Source organism: Narcine bancroftii, chromosome 7 (assembly GCF_036971445.1).
Source record: "Narcine bancroftii isolate sNarBan1 chromosome 7, sNarBan1.hap1, whole genome shotgun sequence".
NCBI classification, from domain to species: Eukaryota; Metazoa; Chordata; class Chondrichthyes; order Torpediniformes; family Narcinidae; genus Narcine; species Narcine bancroftii.
The window spans coordinates 166,525,901-166,550,727 of record NC_091475.1 but is presented as its reverse complement, the minus strand read 5'-3'; the positions used below and the strand labels follow the sequence as shown (position 1 = coordinate 166,550,727).

The window sequence follows — 24,827 nt, the reverse complement described above, 5'->3', positions numbered from 1 at the left end:
GGTAATGTATCACAATTGTAACATCTTTCTATAATACAAGGAATGACTTCAACCACTGAAGGGCTTTCTTCTTGATATCCATCAACTTTAATTTTACCGGAGCTTCTCCATGTTATACTTGGCCAAATGCTGCCTTGATCTCAAAGACACTGGAGAGTGAAGAATGCAAAATAGAATTCAGAGAGGAAGTGAGATGGGTGCAGGGCACCAGACATAGATGGATTAGATCAGCCATTCCCAAGGGAGGGCCTCAGCACATTTAAGAGGGAGGCACAGACTGAAATAATAATTGTTTTTTTTTCATGTAGTTAGTAGGAGAAAAGTGCAGAAGAAACCAACCAAACTTGACTGCTTTACATGGAAGAGGGCTCAAAAACTTTGAGCAAAGTCCTCAGGGGGCCATAGCCAAAAAAGGATGAGAATGGCTATTGGAACTTTTGGGAAAAGGTTACCATATAACTGTTTATGGCGTACATATTAGAAAGTAAAATAACTAAATAAATGCACTGTTTATATATATCTGGCTTGCAGATAAAATCAGTTATGTTGTGTTGATCCACAGACTCGAGACAGTAAACCATCCTATGATCCAGTGACTTCTAATAGCAAGTTGTTGGTATTGTCATGATACTTTTACCAAAAAGTGAATGTAAATTTAAGCACTGAATGAAAGAAAAATTGAAAGAAGTTTCCTCACAAATTTTCATTCCACTACAGGTTCAGGATGGTCCATTAGTCAAGACAGCATGTGAATCTTGCCTTCATTAAGATCACAAGAATAATAGAAAAAAAAGGAACTGATGGAGCAAAACAACATTCACAGATTTGTAAAGTGCTATTGTAGTGGGCTTATTGGAGGCTTAAATGAACTGGCACGGGAGGTTCCGAGTGACATCTGATGTCACAATGTGATGATGTTATTTGGAACGCGTGGGGTTTTCAAAAGCTGCAGGTGACAGAGTAGATTACTTTTATTGAACTTCGACTTGACTACATCTGATCATTTTTCTTGTTCTTCATTTTGCACTGCGACACAGTTGCTACACTATGCCATTGTGTCCCCTCCAGCGTATCCTTAGTTTCAGTTCACTCCCAATTTTAGTCTTTTTCAGAAATACAAGACATGATGGGGAGGAATCTGACAGATGTATGGAGAAAGAGACCATGTGAGGTAGAACCCAGTTTAATGACAACTATTCTTTAATCCTTAAGTTGCCAATACCCATTTAGACTGAACATTTCATTTAATATGTAATCATCTTAACAGGAATACTTATAACATTCTAACTTGTCCTCAAATGAAAATTGATGCTCAATTTTCTTTGACATTTACAAACTTATTTGTATCTAATGCTGAATGCAAAGGATTTTTTCCTGTTTAATGTTATTTTGTTTTGTTGTCTTTAACATTATCTTGTGAAAAAGAATATTCTAGTATTATATGCAGGAGATGCTGTTGGTTTAACCACACATCAAAAGATGATCAAACTTACCATGCATAATTGAGCTTTATTGTTTTATATAGATTATGTAATAAGATGTTGTAGTGCTTTCTCTCGCTGTACGTCAGGCCAGATATAGGTGACTTCATACGAGGTCTTTCCATAAAACCTAAGGACAGAGACAGCTTTGAGGTACTAAGAATGCATAATAACATGGGGGGGGGGGGGGGGAAAGGGAGGATATTAAAAGTTTTCATGCATATCAAGAGTGAAGGGATACAAGCAAGGGAGGTGGGCAGACATGCACATGTGAAAGAGCGGCAGAGAGAAAAAGGAGTTCTGGCTTGTAACACTTTCCTTTATAAATGACTCTAAAACTTTCTTTCCAGTTGCTCTAACTACATTTTTTCCCCCCAATCAGTTTTCTGAGATGTCCTGTTTCTTGCTCATATTCTAGCTTCCTCAAACTCAAATGGCATCAATGAACAAATGTTATCAAACATCCATGATGTGATTTTAAAATATACTCAATTTTAAAAATACACTGCCAGAGAATTGTTTGAAGCAAGTTTCCAAATGGGTGCAATTACTATTTCAGTCAAGACAAAATTAAGAATTTTATAACCTTACCTTCCATTAGTGAATTGACTTTTGAATTATTTTTGGTTATATTTATTGTAGAGACCTAAAATAAATAATGAAAATATATAGGATTTTTAAATCAGATATCAAAAATCAAAATGTCCAAAGTTCCCTGTACAAAATATTACAACAATCTAAAACTACATTACACTTAATATACACCAGTCATATTGTGCCAAATGACACAAAGGACAAGTTACTACAACTTCTTTCTGCACAATATTAACCTTGAATTATTTCCGATGCATTTTAACATCAGAGTACTGTACTTCAAATTTAATTGTTACTCATTTAAATTTAAGAAGTGAGTTTTATATATGCAGTAAAACACCAATGGGATAATTTGTGATTTTTTTCATAAATTTCAGCATCTTGAACAAATCAGAAAATAGTAAGTTTATACTAAATCGCATGGTGCTTTTCTTGTTCACTCTAAGAATCACTTTCCCTTGATGGGAACAATTTGTGCAGTTAACTCTTGTAAAAATATAAATAAAAAACCATTTGTGGATACCTGAATTTAACAATTTAATGGGGTGAAATGTAGCCAAGAAAATTCATGTGCTTCATATTAATATCCTGGCAGCACATTTAAATCATAAGTAACTGGTTACAGATATATTAACACTGAATACCTAGAACACTTCCACCAGCGTTGTCTCCGCTCCATCCTCAACATCCATTGGAGCGCTTTCATCCCTAACGTCGAAGTACTCGAGATGGCAGAGGTCGACAGCATCGAGTCCACGCTGCTGAAGATCCAGCTGCGCTGGGTGGGTCACGTCTCCAGAATGGAGGACCATCGCCTTCCCAAGATCGTGTTATATGGCGAGCTCTCCACTGGCCACCGTGACAGAGGTGCACCAAAGAAAAGATACAAGGACTGCCTAAAGAAATCTCTTGGTGCCTGCCCCATTGACCACTGCCAGTGGGCTGATCTCGCCTCAAACCGTGCATCTTGGCGCCTCACAGTTCGGCGGGCAGCAACCTCCTTTGAAGAAGACCGCAGAGCCCATCTCACTGACAAAAGGCAAAGGAGGAAAAACCCAACACCCAACCCCAACCAACCAATTTTCCCCTGCAGCCGCTGCAACCGTGTCTGCCGGTCCCGCATCGGACTTGTCAGCCACAAACGAGCCTGCAGCTGACGTGGACTTTTACCCCCTCCATAAATCTTCGTCCGCGAAGCCAAGCCAAAGAAAAAAGAAGAACACTGAATACCCAAAGTTTTCATGGTGGAAGACCAAATGCTGAAATCATATCTAATCGATATGTTAGCAATGCATGGAGATTGTTGAACATGCAGATGTATCAAATTACATTCTGTGTTTGATGCAAAATCTGATCACATGTTTGACCAGGGAGAAAAACAAATCAAAGTGAAGGGTTACTTTGGCTCCTGAGCATCTAAACAACCCATCTTATTCCTCCTTTAACTTTGTATCTTGTTCATTGCCCACCTCATTACTAGTGCCTCCCATCATTCCATGTACCCAACCCCTTAACTCATCTCACCAACTTGTTTCCACAAATCCTCCGATCACAACCCAAAACTTCCCACAAAGATTTTAGTTTTCAATCAGACCGCCATTTCCTATCCTGCTATGATCTGACTGAAATGCTCCTCAATCTCCCCAGTGAACTATTATTTTCTCCCCAAACATACTTTCTCTGTTGTGTTTAATTGATAATTAATGTGTAAATTTAGTAATTGTGAAAATCACCTACATTGATTTCTGCACAATTAATGCTGGAAGCTGGAAATCAACTTAACAGTTCATAATTCTGTGGTACAAGTTGCTGTATAGTTTATATTTAAGTGTATGCCATTAATATATTTTTTAACTAAAATCTTGTCCAATCCTTTCCATCCCCAAGTATGCAGACATCTGCATGAAATGAAGCAATGGGACAGCAAGGTTTAATTTCAACTCTAGATATACCTTCCCAATTTCCAAATTCCCTACAACACCCTCTAACTCCCCTATTCACCACAAATCTGCCCCTCCCAATTCCCGGACTCACCACAAATCCCCCCCCCCCACTCCAAGATTCTCCACAAATTTCCCTCGCCCCAACTCCCAGATTGCCCACAATCTCATGGTTGTATAGTAATTTGAATGCCCAGGTAGCAAGGCTGCAGAAAGTGGCATTCCATCGAGGCACAAACCTCCCCTCTCTTACCCCTTTTACACAGCACTTGAAAGACGGGTATTATCCATCTTTCAAGCGGTGTGAAAGCATTGATAGCAGATTGGAGGATCTAAACTTACCCGGCTCATTGATGTGGAACTAGTCTAAAACGAGAGGCCTGTGTTGCCATGTTGAAATGGCAAGGGAAGGTGACGTTGTGATGTTGGGTCCAGAAAAGGCTCACAGTCAAGGGCACAGTGAGTTGAGCAGGGGACTCGACTAAGCGCACTGCATGTGAATGCCAGTGGGTCGACACACAAGGGTTTGCAATCACACGTGGCTTTTATGAACACAACAATTTGTTGAAGATTGTGGCAAAATGTTAATGGGAATAAAACAATCTATAAGAGTGTGGGAAAAGGTTAAATAGTACAGTAATTGTGTACTGTTTAACCTCCCCCCACCCTTTTATAAATTGTGCACACGTGCTTTATTTCCATAACATTTTCCCACACTCTTTATAAATTGTGGGGATGGGTTTTATTCCCATTCACATTTTCCAAAACTCTTCTAGATTGTTTTTGTTAATAAAAGCTACTTGTGATTGCAAACCTTTGTGTCCAGAGCCACCAAATCCGATGGTCATCACATTAGGCGGTGACGCTGCTGTGCCCCATGTCCCGCCTCTTTCGCTTCGGGAAGCCAGCTTGCTGTATAAAAGGTCTTAACCCGGCAAGCAGGCTTCCAGAGACCGGTGGTGTATCTGACAAGAGCGCGGCGTTTCAGTGTAAGAAGTGTTCACTTAACCTGGATTCTTCACCTCAGACCCTCCCACACCGGTCCGGGCGCCACCGCTCCCGGGTTCCCACTCCGGGTGACCCGCCACCCGGCCCGTCCCGGCCCGCCACCGTTGACGGAGTGCCGCTCCGAGCCGCCACCGCTGGGCCCGGCCCCTTTCGCTCACCCGATCCTCGAAGTTAATGAGTCGTGGTTTGATGGAACGGCCAAAAGAAACTCCTCTCGAGTCGTCCACCTCCCAACGGCCAAGATAGCGATCTTTCAGCCTCTCGATATCCGAATCCAGGTCCTCCATTGTGCTCGTGGCCGCGTCTCTGCCGGAACCGTTTGGAATTTGAATCTGGAGCGCTCGGGCCAGTTGCTATGGCAGCCAGGTCGAGCCCGCCTGGCCTGAGCTCCAAGCACTTTGGGAAAGGCCCCAATTCTTTCCCCAAATGAACTTCGTTTCTTCAGGATTTCTGGGGTGAGACCATTGGAAACAATTGCTCACATTAATCTTCGGTTTTCCTCATTTAATACGTTATTGGCATCAATACGTAAGTGCATTTTAATTGAAATGCAAAAAGTGCAGATGCAGAAAATCTGAAATAAACTTCAAATTAACGGGGTTTTGGGAAATTTTATTTCGCACTTGTATCAATGACAATTATTCAAAAGTACATTATACTATTCAATACAAAATGATACAAAAACTTATTTTTCTCCCCAAAAAAAGGAAAAACACCTAAACTCTATATTAATCATTATTCATGTTATTTCATTTAATTATTAATGGAGAGGAGTGGGTGATAAGAATGGACTTTTGTTTACAGATTCTATATAATGGTTCCCAAGTCTTATAAAAAGTCCCCAATCTGAATCCTTCAACGACAAGTATTTTTTTAACCTAAGGTAGACAGTTTTGTATTTGTGTTCCATCTGTCCATCATTAGAAAATTTTCTGATTTCCACCTTACTGCCACACATTCTTTGCTACCACTATTGCTACACTCAAAAATTGTTCTTGATACTTATCTAACTTCAGTGTTATATATTACCAAGTTTAAAAAAATTCTCAGGTCTTTTTGTATTTTTATCTCCATAATTTGTCCTAATAATATGCTCAAATCTTTCCAAAAATTTTCCACTTTAACACAGGACCAAACTGAATGTAGAAAGGTCACATCTAAAGCATTTATAGGAATAATTTGACTTAAGTTCATTTAATTTATATGGAGTATAGTATAAATTGACGTAAAAAAAATTATACTGTACCATTTGATAGCTAACATTAATTGCATTTGTTACACTCACATGGCATAACCATGACCAAAGTTCTTATTGAAATTGCATATTTAAATCTTTTTCCCATCTTTGTTTTGTTTTATACAATTCTTTTTTCCCCCAAGTTTCTTGTAAGTTTAAACATATTAGTAAATATCTCAATAAATGCATCTGTAATTAAATATTCAAATTGACTTTGTTCCAGGAGTCTTAAATTAGCACCTAATTTCCATTTTATTTATGATTTTTGTTGATCATATGAAAAAATTGTATTATTTTTTACTTCATATTTCTCCTTCATTTGTTCAAAAGTCATAAAAATGAACCAAAAATTTTTTTTAAATCTTCTGTATACCTTTATTCTACCAGGTATCAAAATAAAGAATTATTCAAAGTAAAAAGAAAAAGTTGATTTTTTTTTTAAAAACATCTGAGGTATTTGATAATTTTTAATTCCTCTTTCAATATGGATTCAATTCCATCTCTTAAGCAAATGCTTTAAAAATTGGTACTTCTGTCTTTTTCAATAACTCATTGTTCCATTTATATAAAAAATGCTCTGAATACATTTCTCCTATTTTATTCATTTCAATCTGAACCCACTCTTTTTTTCATCCAATTTTATAACAGGAGGACAAGAATTTTAACTGAGCTGCTTTGTAATAATTTTTAAAATTTGATAATCTTAATCCTCCTTGTTCAAATTTCCAAGCCAGTTTTTCCAAGGCTACTTTTGGCATTTTATCTCTCCAAATAAATTTCCTTATTTTTTATTTAGTTCTTGTAAAAACACTGTATACAAATACTGTATTCTTGGAAAATTATTAATTTTAATACAATTTACCCATTCTATTAAAGTTATTGGCAAACATTTCCTATTTTTAAAAATCATCCTCATTTTTAAAAATATTGGTAAATAATTCAATTTAAATTAAATTATTTAAATTTCTATTTATTTTAATTGCTTCTTTTTGCCACTTAAGTTTTGTCCTTTTAAACTTTATGTAAAATCCATAGGCATCACTTCACTCTCATCAACATTTACATTATAGCCTGATACTAAACTATATTCTGCTAATCTCTTCTTCTTTGGCTTGGCTTCGCGGATGAAGATTTATGGAGGGGGTAAAAGTCCACGTCAGCTGCAGGCTCATTTGTGGCTGACAAGTCCGATGCGGGACAGGCAGACACGGTTGCAGCGGCTGCAGGGGAAAATTGGTTGGTTGGGGTTGGGTGTTGGGTTTTTCCTCCTTTGCCTTTTGTCAGTGAGGTGGGCTCTGCGGTCTTCTTCAAAGGAGGTTGCTGCCCGCCAAACTGTGAGGCGCCAAGATGCACGGTTTGAGGCGATATCAGCCCACTGGCGGTGGTCAATGTGGCAATCTAACATTTAGTTTACACCATGATATTTCTGGTTTTGTTAAATAAACTAACACCCACAAATAAACTAATTTTATGTTCTTTATTACCCATCTCAAAACCTTTATTCTCATTGTCTCTTCTAATTGTTTCCACCAAAGGTTCTGTAGCTAAAGCAAATAAAAATGGTGATAATGGACACCATTGTCTAAATGATTTTTCTAATAGAAAAGGCTTTGATATTTGTCTATTTGTGACCACTTTAGGTTTTGGTTGATTATATAATGCTTTTACCCAATTTATAAAAACATTTAGAATTCCAAATGTACTTAATACTTTAAATAAAAGTCCCATTCTAACCTATCAATTGCTTTTTTTGCATCTAATGCAATCACTTCTGTTGGTTTCTTTTTGTGCTACACTTAATAAACTCAGAAATTTATATTATCTAGTTATTTTTAATAAAACCAGTTTGATCCATATTTATTAATTTTGGTAAATATTTAGTTAATGTATTAGCTAATAGTTCAGATAAAATTTTAAAATTTATTTTATAACAAGATAGGACTACAAGAGGAAGGTTATAAAAGATCTTTTCCTTTTTTTGGAATAACTGTTATTCATGCTATTTTAAAAGATTCTGGCAAATCAAGTGACTCTCATTTGATCTAATACTCTCATTAATACAGGAGTTAATAATTCCTTAAATTCTTTATAAAACTCTGGGGAAAACCATCTTCTTCCGGGGCTTTATTGTTTTTTAATCACATCAGAATTTCATACTCCTCTATCTCAGAAAAAGGATTAGATAACTCTAATGTTTCATCCACATTTAACATGTAATTTAGTTTGTGATAAATATTCCTTTTTTTTCATCTTTCAAGATTCTGAATGATACAATTTTAATCTCTAAATTTATCTTTTTTTCTAGCATCTCAAAGGTGATTTGATCAGTTACCTACTTTGTTGAAATTATTGTTCTTGATACTAGTTCAGCTTTTAATTGCCATGCAAATACTCTGATCTTTTTCACCTAGTTTATAATACTTGTCATGTTCTCATTATGTCTCTTTCTACTTTATAAGTTCGTATTGTATTAAATCTTATTTTTTTTATTCCAATAATCTTTTTTTCTCTTCATTTTTTTCGATACACACAATTTCTTCCCTAGATTTAATATTTCCTTTTCTAATTGGTCTGCCTCTTTTATATATTCTTTCTTCATCTTAGAAGTATAACATTATTTGACCTCTTAAATATGCCTTCATAGAATCTCATAGTGATTTGTTCATTACTGAATTTTAATTATTTCTCGAAAAACATTCTGTTGTCTAAAAATCACAAATCTTTTCTTTTTAAGAATATTGTATTAAGTCTCCATCTATAACCTATATTTTGTTCATCATCCAATGCAATTGACAAAATTAAAGGTGAATGGTCAGATAAAACTCTTGCTTGATATTCAACCTTCGAGTCTTTTATAAAATTGCCTCCTTTTTCTTTATTCTGTGCATGCGTGTCCGGCTCCTGGCTCATCTCCCCTTGGCAATACCTTTCAAATACCTCCTGGATCCTTCTTCAAGGTAGGGCTTTCTTTTTTATCTTGATCTCTTTCTTGCTCGGTTTCTTGTATTACTGCATCTGATTTTTCTTTCTTTGGTGACATTTTAAATTCTTTAAATCTTCAGACATTTCTACTTTTCTTGACTTTTCCAACTTTGACTTAATATCAACAAATAAGGTGATGGTCCACTATGACCCTAGTAGTTACACTAGCTGTGGATGCTTCACCAATGGGACTAAGGGTGGTACTATCCCAAATCACAGAAAAAGGTGAGCAACCAGTAGCGTATGCTTCGCGAACATTATCCACAAGCAAATGCAGTTACACCCAACTAGAAAAAGGAGGACTGGCGATGATTTTTGGTGTAAAAAAATATCCACCAATATCTTTACGGAAAAAATATACCCTGATCACAGACAACAAGCCTCTTAGTTTAATTCTGGGGCCACACAAAGGTATACCAGTATTAGCTGCAGCCAGAATTCAAAGATCGGCCATGGTACTAGCAGCGTGTAACTATTATATAAAACATAAACCAGGAACACTCAACAGTCATGCAGATGCATTGTCATGCATGCCGCTACCTGAGACAGAATGAGAAATTATTTATGGACAGTTGAGGCAGCAGCCATCAACCAAGAACTTCAACAACTGCCCATTACAGCCCAGATGATCGCAAAGAAAACCCAAAAAGAGGAAACATTAAGCAAGATCCTATACTTCACATTTAATGAGTGGTCCAAATCTAAAGTCATCCCAGAAGATCTAAAACCTTACCGCACATGCCGTCATGAACTATCAGTTGAAGAAGGATGTTTACTATTGGGTACCCACAAAATTATTCCAGCCAAATGGCAAGTTACCATGTTATCAGAACTGCACTACAACCATCCGGGAATGGTATGAATGAAGGCACTGGCCTGGATGCATGTCTGGTGGCCCTCCATAGACAGAGACATTGAAACAACAGTAAGAGAATGCAAAGTATGTCAGTCAATGCAGCCAAAAATGCTGCAAGCTGAAGCTTGCCCATGGAAATGGCCATCCGAACCCTGACATTGGATTCATGTAGACTTTGCTAATAGTTGTGGAAGCACACTCCAAATGGCCAGTAGTTTCACAGCTGAAAAACACCAAAGCAAATCCCACAATTGACCGAATTGCCTCACTAATTAGTTACAGACAATGGGCCTCAATTTACATCAGAACATTTTTAAAACTTTATGCACGACAACAATTTCAGACCAATTTTGTCAACACCATATCACCCCAAGTACTAATGTGGAGGCAGAACATTTTGTACAAAGATTTTTTAAAAAAGCAATGAAAACCATGCAACTTCTAAATGCCTCCTGGGCACACAAAATTGCAGATTTCCAATTGGGATACAGAAACATGCCACATTCTACCACAAAATGCACTCCAACAGAACTAATGTTTGGGTGCAACCTCCAGACCAGGCTATCCACAGTTCATCCAGATCTGGGTCTCAGATTGCAAAAAATAAAAATAAAAAAACAGCATTGCCACACACCTCACATAGAAGATTGGAAGTGGGCAAGAGTTCTTGTACAAGATTTTAGACAATATAAAGACCTATGGGTGTTAGGAGTAATCTTACAAAAATTGAGCCCCTGTTCATACTCTGTTCTAGTGGGGGACAGATTGTGGAAGTGACACATTGACCAATTACGAGCATTGATTGACACTAATGTCCATGAACTGGCTCATGAACTGGAGGAGGTGGAACCAGATTTGCCATGGCTATGCCCCAACCATCCCACCCCTCAGGCCAAGTGAGGGGGGGCAGAGACAGTCACCGAGCCGAGGAGTCCAGAAACTGAGACATGCAGTCAGGAGGGCAGTGAAGACGGACAGTTGCTGCCAACCCAACCCAACTATCTTCGGGTCCTGAGCAAAGACCAGCAGAGCAAGCCATGCCGAGGCAGTCCAAAAGAGAAAGACCACCTGAGCACTTTAAGGACTATGTGCCCTGACAAATAAATACTTTCTCTTTTGTAATTATAATTACTCAAGAGATGTATTCTAATTCTCACTTGTAGTTCAAAGGCGGCCAAGTCAGCATTTCGCATTGTGGGGGGGGGGGGGAAGAGAATAAATGTTGGGTATAAGCACACCCTCTGCTCGACATCATGACACCCACGTAAAACACTGTGTGTCAGTAGCGACGTTAGTCTAATTGAAGTAAAAGATGAGAAAGCATTGCATATCCGAGCCTTCATTACGTGAGTGCAACACAACGAAGACCATACTACAAATTATTCCATTAAGGTGACTGAGGCCTCAGGTTCCAATTGGCAGATTCACCGTCTCCAATTATGTATGCCTATCCAGATCTCCAAAATGAGTACAGACACAGTCTACACCAGTGATGTGTCCTATGTTCCCTCAGACCTGAAATAGAAGTGTCTATGTAGTTTAAGATGGAAACAAAATGATTAGTGATTTAGTCACATTACTTGTTTAATAAAATGCCATGATCAATTTTCTATAACATTTTCTATATTGTTGGAAACTCAGCTACTTTTTGAAATTAATCCTAACATTTACCTCAGATCAGATAAAGCATCTTTTATTGAAATCAGTGATTCACAAACTAAAAGGCAATATAAGGCAGTCCCTGGGTAACAGAAGGGTTCAGTTACTGAGAACTATTTATAAACTGATTTCTTTATACCAGAAATTACATTTTTATATATTGCTGTTGGGACATTGGCTATCACAGCCAATCATTTGTCATGTCATGAAATATATTACTATGACTAGCTTGAGAAACATTTTAAAAATGAATAGAATAATTTGCATAGGATTGATTCTTTTTAAAAGTTTGTCATTTATAACCCAAGGAGCTGGTACATTAAGGACATGCAAGCAGTCTTAAAGGAACAGTCACATTCCTATTTCTTCTTTGGCTTGGCTTCGCGGACGAAGATTTATGGAGGGGGTAAAAAGTCCACGTCAGCTGCAGGCTCGTTTGTGGCTGACAAGTCCGATGCGGGACAGGCAGACACGGTTGCAGCGGCTGCAGGGGAAAATTGGTTGGTTGGGGTTGGGTTTTTCCTCCTTTGCCTTTTGTCAGTGAGGTGGGCTCTGCAGTCTTCTTCAAAGGAGGTTGCTGCCCGCCAAACTGTGGGGCGCCAAGATGCATGGTTTGAGGCGATATCAGCCTACTGGCGGTGGTCAATGTGGCAGGCACCAAGAGATTTCTTTAGGCAGTCCTCGTACCTTTTCTTTGGTGCACCTCTGTCACGGTGGCCAGTGGAGAGCTCGCCATATAACATGATCTTGGGAAGGCGATGGTCCTCCATTCTGGAGACGTGACCCACCCAGCGCAGCTGGATCTTCAGCAGCGTGGACTCGATGCTGTCGACCTCTGCCATCTCGAGTACTTCGACGTTAGGGATGAAAGCGCTCCAATGGATGTTGAGGATGGAGCGGAGACAACGCTGGTGGAAGCGTTCTAGGAGCCGTAGGTGATGTCGGTAGAGGACCCATGATTCGGAGCCGAACAGGAGTGTGGGTATGACAACGGCTCTGTATACGCTTATCTTTGTGAGGTTTTTCAGTTGGTTGTTTTTCCAGACTCTTTTGTGTAGTCTTCCAAAGGCGCTATTTGCCTTGGCGAGTCTGTTGTCTATCTCATTGTCGATCCTTGCATCTGATGAAATGGTGCAGCCGAGATAGGTAAACTGGTTGACCGTTTTGAGTTTTGTGTGCCCAATGGAGATGTGGGGGGGGGGGGGCTGGTAGTCATGGTGGGGAGCTGGCTGATGGAGGACCTCAGTTTTCTTCAGGCTGACTTCCAGGCCAAACATTTTGGCAGTTTCCGCAAAGCAGGACGTCAAGCGCTGAAGAGCTGGCTCTGAATGGGCAACTAAAGCGGCATCGTCTGCAAAGAGTATTTACTGCACCATCAAAAACATTTTATGGAGGAAGCAACATAGTTTCCAAATATTTCAATTCATGATTCTGAATTTAATTTTAGATTTAAAGACTTAAATATAACTTAAGCAGATGGATTGACTAACCCTTACCCTCAGATTGAGGGGCTAGATTTTTAAATTCAAATTTAGTGTGTCACATAACAAAATGCATTGATAACTTAAATTGCATGATGCACATCTTTAATTGAATGTATTACGAGTCCAGAGGACCCAGAAACCCAGCAGCAATAGATATTCACCAAGACAAATGGTTACTTAAGCAAAGGTTGCTTTTAATCATCTTTAAACATGAAAACAGAATTACACTTTAACTTAACCCCTTCTCATTCTAAGCGCACGTGTATGTAATGTGTGTGTAAGTTCAGAAAAGTTGTTTGATTCACAGTCCAATCTCACTTCTCATTCTTTCAAGTTTACTGGTGGCAGGCAATTCTTATACTGTATACAGAATTTAACATTTATAAAGTTCACCAGGCTTTGGTGCTTGAAAGGTAAATGGTTGCCGCTCAGGAAGGTTCTTGTCAGTTTTCAGAGAGAGAGATTTGTTGTTCCATGACATCAACAACTGATGTACTTCCATCAGTCACCTCAGTGTCTTGCTGACAAAACTTGCCCCCTCAGGGGATCTCCAGATGATTACCTATTTCTTTCAGGTCACCACAGAGTTCTTTTTTGTTTCACTTATTGCAAGTGAAATATTAGATTGCCAGTCCTCTCCTCTTGCATGAGCCACAAGGGCTTTGACCAGGCCATCTTCCAAATGGGGCTTTCCACAAGCTTGCCAGCTTGTACTGTTCCAGTCTCAGCTGCTTCTGCTGGCTGTAACACTGTAGAATGATCTCGGTCTCTCTCTTAGAGACTGTTTGACACTCTCTGCTTACAAAACACATGACCCTCTTAGAACAGCAAGCTCTACTCCAGACAGAAAGCAGATCAGACAAGATCTTTCACCTGTTGCCTTTTGTAAACCACAAACCATTAGTGAAGTCTCTTGGGCACTCTCCAAAGCTCTTGCAAAAGCTGTGGAGCCAATATGTCTAGCATTAGCAGAGCACCAGTATTTCAAATACAATGCTTCAAAGTGTTTGTATGCAACCTACTAACAAACTTTTCTCAATTTATCTCCCAAAAACGTATCTATATACTCTGTCACAAATGTACAACATGGTTTATATTTATATACTGTTGCATCACAGTTGCAAGTTACTACTTCCAACATAGGATATCTTGTTGATAGCTCTATTTTCCTATACAAAGCAGGACACAAGCTCATGTCAATAATAGTAAGGGAGCTGTCTTTGCATTAGAAAAATGCGGATGTAACAAGAGGGGAATTAGAGTTCATGCAAATGAAAGAGGCAATAAAGCTGCAGATTTTGTAGTTGCAAAATATAGGGCATCCTGCCATTAAATGTACAATATGCATATTTAACATGGCCCAGTATTATATGGTTAAAGAAATAGGAAAAAAATAAAAATATAGATGATGTAATCTGAAACAAGCCCAAAATATTGGAAGCACTTAGCCAGCAAGGAATATCAATGGAATGAGAAATCATTATATTTTTCAGGTCAGAGATCCTTCCTCAGAAATAAGGCATAAAAATATAATTGACTGTAATTCCCATGTAGCTTGGACATGAGAAGACAAGGTAATGCAAATATTGAACTTACAGCAGAATCAAGTGAGGTGGAACAGGAATGCTTAATATGATTTAAACATGCTCTGAGAACCATGATGAGGACCATGCTTGCCTTCTTCAAAAAATGTGGTGGCTTTCCCTCATCAACTCAGTCCTTAACCACTTGGCCTCCATTTCCCGCTCATTTGCCCTGGCCCCCCTCTGCCCCCAGATACAAGGGATTCCCCTGTCCTCACTTACAACCCCACCAGCCCCTGCATCCAACAAATTATCCTCTATTTTCCATCTTACAATAGGATCCCACCATTAGACAGATTTTACCCTCTCCACTTACCATAGGTACAGCTCTGTCCATGTCTCTCTCGTTCACTCATTCCTTCCCATTAATTGCCCCCACGGCACCTTCCTGTGGTTGCAGAAAATGCCACCCTTGAGCCCACACCTCAATCAGGGGCCCTAAACAGTCAAGTGAAGCAACACTTGTGTATCTATGAGTCATCAACTGCATTCAGGGCTCCCAATGTTTTTTTTCTACATCAGAAAGTCTGGAAGCAGACTAGATTGCTTCGCTGAGCACCTTTGGTCTATCTGCATCAATGCCAGCGATCTCCCAGTGGCCAACTATTTCAATTCTGCACCCCACTTCTGTCCATGGCCTCATGTATTGTCAAACTGAGACCACTCATAAATTGGAGGAGTAATATCTAATTTTCCTTCTGGGCACTCTTCAGATGGCATTAACTTTTGCCAGCCTACTCCCCATTCTCCCTCATCCCTGTCTTCTTTCCTCCATCTCTCCCATCCCTTCCCTCTCCTAGTTTCCTGGTCCCTTCCCTCCTTTATCCACTTATTTCCACCTGCCTGTGGGATTGTGCCCCTGCCTCTCTACCATACCACTTTGTTTGGATAACTGCCTACATTTTCCTCATATCTTGAAGGCTCAAGCCCAAAACATTAGTCATGTTTCCTTATTTTTGCTAATATACAATATGCTGAGTTTCTCCAGCATTGTTTTTATTTCAATTACAGTCTTTGCAGACTTTTGTGTTTTACACTAGGCATTTAAGGTTGCCTTGTTGATTGAGGAAACAATGAAGGTGCACATCAATACTACAAGAACTTGGTTGGAGTTATGTCCAATTTAAAGGAATGCATTGTTGTGCATCTAGATTCCATGCATGCATCCAATTTCAAATATCATCTCTTAGCATGCATCACTCACTGAGAGAGTAGATTGGACAGACTCAGATTGAGGGGCTAGATTTTTAAAAAGGATCATAGCATTGAGCAGCAAGGAGATGTCAACACCATTTAACACTTCCAGGTGCACTGACCCCTATGAACAAACTCATACCCAGAGTTTGGAAGTGCCAAAGAATCTCAAGCTAGCACACACTGGCATACTGTGCACTCGCTGCAACTTGAAGATGGCAATAAAAATAGTAACACAATGGCTATTATGCAATTCTTGAAACAGAGAAAAATACTATCTGGTGGGGGGGGGGGGGGAGTTTCAGCAAATTAAATCAGATCACTTTATGGGGCAAGTGTGGTGACTAAAGCAGTAGCACCACTTCAAATTGAATTTGACAATAGTTAATACAATGCTGAGCATGGGCTGAAAGTGCTAAGTGGTTACATGTGAAATCTTCCTGCAAGGTTCTCGGGCAATTGTTTGGCACAAGCATGCATACAAAGTTGTAGTCACAAAGTTCTGTGGACTTTGGAATACTTTCTTATGGATTGTACAATAGCAATTGTGGTTTCAGGAAACAAGAAACTACAACCTGCCAATCGTAGTGCAAGGAAAGGAATTGTTTGAATCTATAATTGTGTAAAAAATAATATTTTAAGAAAATAAGGATTGCACAGAGGATTTGTGGATTTATGAAACAAAACAATATTTGGATCTTCTGAAGCGGCCAATAAGGTCTCAAACAGTAGGTTGCTCTATATTTGGAATTTGGTTAAATATACAGAAATGATTATTGGGAAGAAAGTAAAGAATGGGGAAAAAATTGTTAAGTTATTGGGTTGCCACAATTCATACCTGTACCTCAGGTTTTCACAATATCATCAAAATTTGGTTGAAGGGACTAAACATAATATGATGTGAGTACACATAAACTGTATTCTCTGGAGTTTAGAAGAAACAGAAGATGTAAAATAATTTTATACCTTTACAGGCCAAAACAAGAAATAGGTTTCATTGATTAATCATATTGGACTGGAACCAGATTCAGAATAATGGTTAGATAATTTAGGACAGAGCAGAGATGTTTTAATTGAGAGAAGCGAGGGCAAAAAAAAAATCATCTACTGTGATAAAGTGCTTTGAGATTGGATAAGGAGCAAATCAACTCTGATCTCAGGAAGGATCTGGTCCAACTTCAATTTTCCTATTCCCACAACAGATGAATAGCGGTGGCCATCTGCTCTGCATTTCATCATCTGGATCGCAAGAACACCTACATCAGGCAACTATTCATTAACAATATTTGTATTTAACACCATCATACCAGGAAAATTAATAATCAACCTCTGATCTTGGACTGTTTGTCCCTTTGCAACCTGATCTTCTATTTCATCAGCAGATCCCTATTCATGCAGTTGGCAACATCCAGCACCCTCAATGCAATCTACAAATTCCCTGATGCCACCACAGTTATGTGGTGCCAGAATCAACAAGACCACAAGGAGCTTATTGTGGACCTTAGGAAGAGGCTAGGGGACCATGCAACTGTCTTGAGACAGTGGTGGAAATGGTTAATACCTTCAAGCTCCTCGAAGTCCTCATATCAGAGGACATTTCTCAGAGACAACACATCATGGCAATAGAAGGCAGCACACATCTCTACCTTCTAAGAAGCCACTCTTATCACATATCTACAAGTGTACTACACAAATTATACTCACAGGTTGCATCAAAATTGTTTGGAAACTCAAGTGCCAGGAAGGCAAAGGCTGCAGAAAAAGGCACATCTAGTCAAGTCCATCAAGGGTCCAACCACCCTATCCCCCACTCCCATATCTATGGAAGACACTGCTTCAAGTAGGCAGGCAACATTATAAAGTTCTCACCATAACCATGGTCACAAAAGCATGTGAAATCGTGAAATAATTTTTCATCACTGCCCATATTAAAGATCATTTGATCCAAGTGGAGGAAAATCTCAATGTGGGTTTTAAAAATTTCACAAAAAATTAGCACCATCTATAAAGCAGTCACACCATAACCACTCATTTGAACATTTTGGGTAAATGCAATTTAAATTGTCCAGCTGCTCAGTCTCATTTGTCAGGCATATCAAAGGGCAGTCATAGTTTTCTGCATTAGGATAGGGTGGGGCAAAGGTTGCACTTAAAATTAGTTCAACAACTAACCTGGAAAAGATTGCTGACTTTCGTTCATTTACCTCATTGGTGAACTTGGGAGAATTTGCAGACAGCAATAGCAGAATCTGTTCACTCTTTTGAGGTAGGTGCCTGGCCTAGATAGCCCACATCTAAGTGGTATGTATGTAGGAGGGCAGAGTATTGCTTTACATTGTGTTTGATGTCTTGAAGACTCTGCTTGGCTTCTGAAGGTACACGTGCACAAGTTTTATCTATACCTCACCTCAATCACTGAAGTTAGTGATTCTTGGTTCTGCAGTGGAGGCAATATCAATTGAAATATCCTATTTGCTATATAGGTAAGTTCCACTCCAGTAAGATGCAACAGTATAGAGAAATATACAGCCTCGGCATAGTTAGGAAAACAAAGAGTTCTTATGGAAGGAGCCTTGTGCAGCAACATTTGAAAATATTTTACTTTATAATAACTTGGTGTTGCAAAAGAAATACATACACTTTCTAAATGATTTCAAATTAAAATTTAATGCATTTGTATACACCTCCATTTAAAAAGTTTGCATGAACTTGAACCTAAAGAAACTGCTTAGAGAATTATTCCTTTATTATAAATATGTATAAAGTTATGGATTTGATTTTAAATTTACCAATTTAAAATTACAAAGCCAATCACAAACATTAGCAAATACTAGAGAATGTTAAAAAAAAGTTTACATTTTACAATATCAATGTGATTCAGTATTTGCAATGTTGATAGCAGAACTTAATTCTTGGCATCAAGACAGTAAATTACCATCAGAAAATTTAACCCAAATCTGGGAATGAAATTGAAATATCACCTGCTATTCTGTCCCAAAATATACTAATTTTCTCCATCCTAATTGCCAAGTTTAAAAACACTGCTCCTTTTATAGTTTGACAGAACGGCAAACATCAAAACCATTATGACTTCAAGATAGATGCCACTGCTTGTTGATGTTCGTCAAATTTTTTTTATTCTGAAACGTGCAATATCCAACAAAAATTGACATCCAAAATTTAGATCAGTATAGTTTTGCACCATGGGAATATCCAGTAATACACCACTGAACTCCTTACACAAGTGTGAATAAACACAGAGGGAAGCAAGTATTCTCCATTTAAGATATTTGTCCACAATCATTGATCATAATTGTGTTACTTGTGTGGCCATCTTTTGAGCCAAATGTTTCAATTCGTTTCACAACCTCCATACCTTTTATTATATAACCAAAAACTACATGTTTCAAATCTAAATGTGGCGCTGGTTTCAGTGTGATGAAAAACTGTGATGTATTGGTGTCTGGGCCATGATTTGCCATGGACAATAATCCAGGGCAGGTGTGTTGTAAACAAAAGTTTTCATCTTCAAAGTTACCACCATAAATTGATTTTCCACCAGTCCCATTGTTTTTAGTGACATCTCCACCCTGAAACAGAATACAGTTCCATTAGATGATGAGCATTGCAAAGGTACAGCCAATCTCAGCTTCAAACCTCATTCTGCTTATATTTACACATTTTGTTCTCAATTGCTATATGCTGATCTGTTGATCCAAAAAAATTTAAGATATTTCCTTCTAAACTGTAACTGTGAATATCAACCATCATTTATATTTAATAGATACTATTGTAATTTTTATTACTAGTACCTACTTGGGTGTAGCAAAGATTTTGATACAGATGTACAATGTACATGCAAACTATTATCAGCTGATAATAAATCTGTCTGCAAAATTCAGGTTGCAAATAATTTAGCATAAACTCAAATGCAGCACCTCAGCAATTTAGCAAGGGAAACTGGTAACAATTTATCCTTAAAAAAAGTCAGTCTTACATTATAGAAGATGACAGCTTTTCTACTTTCAATTAATTTGAAATCTAAAGCTATACATTTTGAGCTCAAGATCAATCCAGGTATCTACAATATTTAAACCCAAATCCTAGTTGCACACATGTACAGCTCTAAATCACAATCAAACAACTAGGATGCATGCCAAATAACTGGAGCAAGGCAGTCACGGGAGGATAGGAGCTTTCTTCTTTAGAAAGCAACGACGTGTTCAAAATTTGTAATTGTTCAAATGAGCTTGATTTGTAAGTTTTTACACATTAGAGAATCCCAAATTGGAGGAAACAAGTAATTTAATGAAGTAAATGGGAAATTATGAACAAATCTTGTGATAATACAGAATCTTCTGACAGTCTAATTGAAAGACAAGGTATTGTTACAGGCCCTTACTGCCCAAATACACTCATGTGACTAATAAACCGACTATCGTCATGTTTTTGGAATATGGGAGCAAACTGGAGAACCAGGAGGAAGCCCACGCAGACATTGGGACAGTGTCCCAGGTCAATGAAGCTGGATTAGTGCTATGCAAAACACTATGCTGTCTTCAAGTCAGAATATACTGCTCAAAGGATGAGATGGGCTGAATAGAATATGCAAAGGCTTGTGTTGAATATGAACAGCAGAATTAACTATTGGGCTCTTTCTATGCTGTATGTTTCATGTCATTCCATGTTTCATGGAATGGGCTTGCAAATGCCTAAACGTGTATCCTTTTCAGCAGGAAAGGGAACTTTTAAATCCATTTAGTTATGGCTAGGAAGATTTGATTGGCCAACTTTCTGGATAAAAATCACCCGAGCCAATTTAAAAAAATGATAGACAAACATTTTATATAACAATTGCCAAGAACAAAAAAAGCTCAATTAACAGTGCTGATAAGCAAAGTTTAATAGATACCTGGCAAACAAATCCTGGAATAACCCTGTGGAAAACTGATTTTTTATATCCAAACCCTTTCTCCCCAGTGCAGAGGGCTCTGAAGTTTTCTGCTGTACGTGGAACCTTATTTGCTAGCAGCTCCATGGTAATTCGTCCCAAGTTCTCCTCACCAGCTGATATATCCAAATAAACAACAGGATTGTTGCTATCTGATTGGGACTTAACTTGGCAATCTTCAGATTTTTGGAGCTGCAAACGTGCTTTTTGACAGTCTTCAAATTTCTTTTTGTAAACAGTAGCCAACTCTGGAGTTTTGAATCTGGCAGCAAATTGTTCTACTTTTGCTTCGCCATCTGAAATATTTAAAACAGATTATTATTTTCCTACTCAATTATAAGAGGCAATTTTCTCTTTGTGAAATTTATATGGAATGGTCTTGCAAGTGATCCAAATGATTTACTGCTCAAAGTTTGTGCTTTCTCTCAGAATTTAGACTGCAGAGAATTGTAAAATTTGTTTCCACAAAATCTATAAAGAAGCAATAAGCAGCAGCACCTTTAAAAAATAAGTTACATTTTGAATATTGCAGGATAAAAACTTACCAGTATAATCTGTTGCAGTCCAAACAAATGCATTGCTTGATGAATTCATTAATTTAAGTTCCATTTCATCAGTAATTATGTGATTTGCACAGACCTTCAGAACCTGTTCTCTCCTCATAAGAATTCGGTAACACCTCTTTTGGGAGTGATAGAGAATTTTTAGATCTCCAACACCTCGCTCTTTCCACTGAGAAATGTCTCTGTCCCATCGGTACAGTTTACATCTTTCTTTAAATACAATTTCCTCATCCTCTTCACCAGATTTTGTTTCAACCTAATATCACAGAACATTCATTATTCTACAGATTTTCACAATAAAGAAATCTGATTGCAAATCTAAGCCCACTAAAAGGGACAATATTGGACAGTAATTATGATATGATATTAGTTACTAATCTAATTTCTAGAGGACAAAGATGTATTTAAAAAATCAAAAAGCCAGTTATAGTTGCTTTTAAATTTATAGTCTTTATTTGCAGCTTAAAGATAGTACTCAAAAACTTCCTTTTTTAAAAAGGTGATTAACAAATTGAAAATTAGCTATATTGATAGGAAAATTCAGGGTTTGATAACTAATTAAATGATCAGGATTTGGAAACAGGAACAGCTAGTTACATGCCTAGTCTTGTTGGTTAACCATTTACACAAAGGGGCAGGATTATCAAGAAGAGGAGCAGGGAATCATTAGTTACTATAATTCACTTAACTAGAACATGCTGTTTCATGTAATTTAAAATTGTCGCTCTTTAGGTATTTAAATAGATGGGCCAAGTGTAAATATTGTGAAATGAGCAAGTCTCCAAACAAACACAAAGATTTGGGTTGCTGAATTTGAGTTTGTTCCATTATTGGACTCTACTGTGGGTTTCTTCAATGTAACACAAGTCCTGCTGCCACAGACACAAGATTAAATAAAAACTTATAACAGAGACAATGTTTGGATTTCAGATGGTGTAATGGAAGATCTAAACCATGTTTTTTTACTTTTGCAACCTTTGCTTCTGCAAGGCTGAGAACCTGCTAGTTTTTTTAGAATCCGCAGACATAAGCTAAATTCCACCGAGGGGCCAGAGATGCAGTTATCTGACAAAAGGACATCTGTGTATCAAGAACATTTAATCTTCCTACTTGTTTTGGTCACAGACTGTCAGAGGCCTAACCTTGATACAAAATAAACCATTGTATTCAAAGTGATAAGCTGAAAATTACGTTATTTGATAGAAGCTTAGGCATACTAGCTTGCTCGCTTGTCTTTTTTTATTGTGCTGGGAATAGGTGCTTGGGTAAGCAGTTTTTGGGTAATATGAGCCAGGGTCCCGCTGCTAAAGTTTGAGACTCTCCGAGAGGTGGCAACATCTCTCAGCAAGAAGAACTTCTAGAGTCCAGCCAATGTCCCGGTCGGGGGAGGTGGAGAAGCTGCTACCGGCACTCCAACAACCTACTACAAGTGTGCGGTCGTTGCCTCGCTTCGGCAGTTGGGACCAGTCCAGGCGTTGATAAGTATAATTGGGAAGGGCTTGCATATTGTAGTTTGATATCAGCTTTAAAATTTGTAATAAACTGAAGTGCTCTCGGGATGTGTGTCTATTTTCTTCCGGTAGCTCAAACACTGTGACCAATCTAAAACCAACAAAGTGAGAGGTGCAAGTTTATCCAGGACAGATGGTATTTATATATGACCAAGTAGAGTTAAGATCTGTATATTACGTATGTCAAAAAGGTCACGTTAGCTGACGGCTGTGGTGTAATAAAGAACATAAAAAATAAAAGACTGCCTTTTGACAGGTGAAGTGGTAGTTATAGTTGATTAATAGAAATTCTATTAGTAGGCAACATGAAGCAATGTAAATAAAAAAAATGTCAACAAAACAGCAGCAGAATTACTCTGAGAAAATGTCAATATATTTGACCTTCTGAAATACAAATTGTTGTGACGGTCCATTTAATTTCAGACAATATTTCAAATTTAAATCAGGGATATTACTAATTAATTTCTTTTTATCTAAAAAAATTAAGGCAATTCAACTTTTAATAATGTGTAGGAGAACATATTTTCAATACTCTAAAATAAATCTGTCATAGGTGGTGGATGCATTATTTGAATAGTTTGGTATAATCCAGAGTTTAATTATCCAAGTCACTCCCTCAGTCTGTGTTTAATGTAGATGATGCCTGTGTTATGAGGAAGAGGGATGGATTGTGTCCCTGGAATACCATCTATTTCATAATTTGCCTGCATCATCTGCACGTGCATCAAGAAATGCAACTTTAAGTATCTACTTTTATCACCCCCCCCCCCACACAAACATTTTTTTCTACCCAAAATTTTTAGATGGTGATTTGAGAAATCCATAAGGGCAAATTTTCAGGACCCAATGGCCATGACATGGGGCTCACCTGCATACTAAAGATGCCAATACAACTTTAAAATTAGAATTTACAGGTGCATTTTCCTTTTTCTTCTCATTACAGATAAACCTGGACTTGCGATGTTCTGACTTATGATATTTTGAAGTTACAATGATCAGAATCAGTTTTGAATGAAGGCAAGTCGGGGTCTACCTGCACATATCACTTAGATATGCCATCATCCATCAGGTGGGGTGGAAATCATCTGTGTTCATTGTCCTGTAACTTATTTTGATCCATTGTGTTAAAATTCTGCCATCACCACTATTAACCCCCCCCCCCCACTATGCCTCACCCATTCTTTTGAAACTAATTTAAATAGAAATAGCATTACAGTCATACAACTGAAAACAGCATAATAAATACATCTCAAAAATAAGTTCAAGTAATAAGAAAATTTCACTAAATAAGTAGTCCAGATATCTTTAAGGAATTACCAAGTCAATTTAGCATTAATGAAGGACAGTTCTATTGTGTAAAATAATGGAATTCAGTATTCTGAACTACTGAAATATCCTATGATTTTTCATATTGATCTTTTCTTTAAACCTGCAGTTTATTGCTCTTGAACAAGAGGCACTGGAAAACTCAATTGAAAGACCACGCTATTGGGTGTCTGTTTTACTTTGAAAACATATACAAAGGAAGTAAATAATCTTAATTCAATTATACAAGGTTAACTCTTTACAGTATTCTTTCTCAAATTCTCAAGTCATCAAATACATTACAGCCAATTTAAGAGAAACTAATATTTCAAAAAAATGCCTTAATTTTTAAACTATGTCCATTGAAAATGCTAAAATGTAGATTATAATATGTACAATTTAAATAAATTAGTATTACCTCAAATGACACAGTTTCATGAATCAATTATGACTAACTACTAAATGATTTGTATCAATTA

The 24,827-nt window shown here is 37.8% G+C and overlaps 2 protein-coding genes and 1 long non-coding RNA gene across 16 annotated transcripts in view; 1 reads left to right on the top strand and 2 right to left on the bottom strand.

Annotated features, from left to right (window-relative positions):
- Positions 1-5,346, bottom strand: part of LOC138739338 (coiled-coil domain-containing protein 138-like) — a 274,654-nt gene extending 269,308 nt beyond the window's left edge. For all 7 annotated transcript variants that reach the window (XR_011342184.1, XR_011342183.1, XM_069891162.1 and 4 more), the window contains exons 1-3: positions 5,182-5,346; positions 2,073-2,127; positions 1,494-1,611 (exon numbers count right to left, since the gene is read on the bottom strand). Coding sequence is in view for 5 of the 7 variants with exons in the window: in XM_069891162.1 (XP_069747263.1) it covers positions 1,494-1,611; positions 2,073-2,127; positions 5,182-5,310 (302 nt within the window). In the remaining 2 variants the exon portion in view is untranslated. The remainder of the gene's footprint in view (positions 1-1,493; positions 1,612-2,072; positions 2,128-5,181) is intronic.
- Positions 956-24,749, top strand: LOC138739339 (uncharacterized). Of its 4 annotated transcripts, XR_011342187.1 has the most exons (4): positions 5,011-5,551; positions 9,218-9,467; positions 23,987-24,112; positions 24,479-24,749. It is a non-coding gene; the product is annotated as an uncharacterized lncRNA (long non-coding RNA). The 4 variants fall into 4 exon arrangements; XR_011342188.1 differs by lacking the exons at positions 5,011-5,551; positions 9,218-9,467 and adding an exon at positions 956-1,171 and having other exon boundaries at positions 24,479-24,741; XR_011342186.1 differs by lacking the exon at positions 9,218-9,467 and having other exon boundaries at positions 5,011-5,478; positions 24,479-24,741.
- ranbp2 (RAN binding protein 2) overlaps positions 19,130-24,827 on the bottom strand; it is an 87,467-nt gene continuing 81,769 nt past the window's right edge. For all 5 annotated transcript variants that reach the window (XM_069891155.1, XM_069891157.1, XM_069891156.1 and 2 more), the window contains 3 exons: positions 21,515-21,788; positions 20,931-21,265; positions 19,130-19,608 (listed from right to left, as the gene is read on the bottom strand). In XM_069891155.1, the coding sequence (XP_069747256.1) occupies positions 19,300-19,608; positions 20,931-21,265; positions 21,515-21,788 (918 nt within the window). In that variant the 3' untranslated portion in view covers positions 19,130-19,299. The remainder of the gene's footprint in view (positions 19,609-20,930; positions 21,266-21,514; positions 21,789-24,827) is intronic.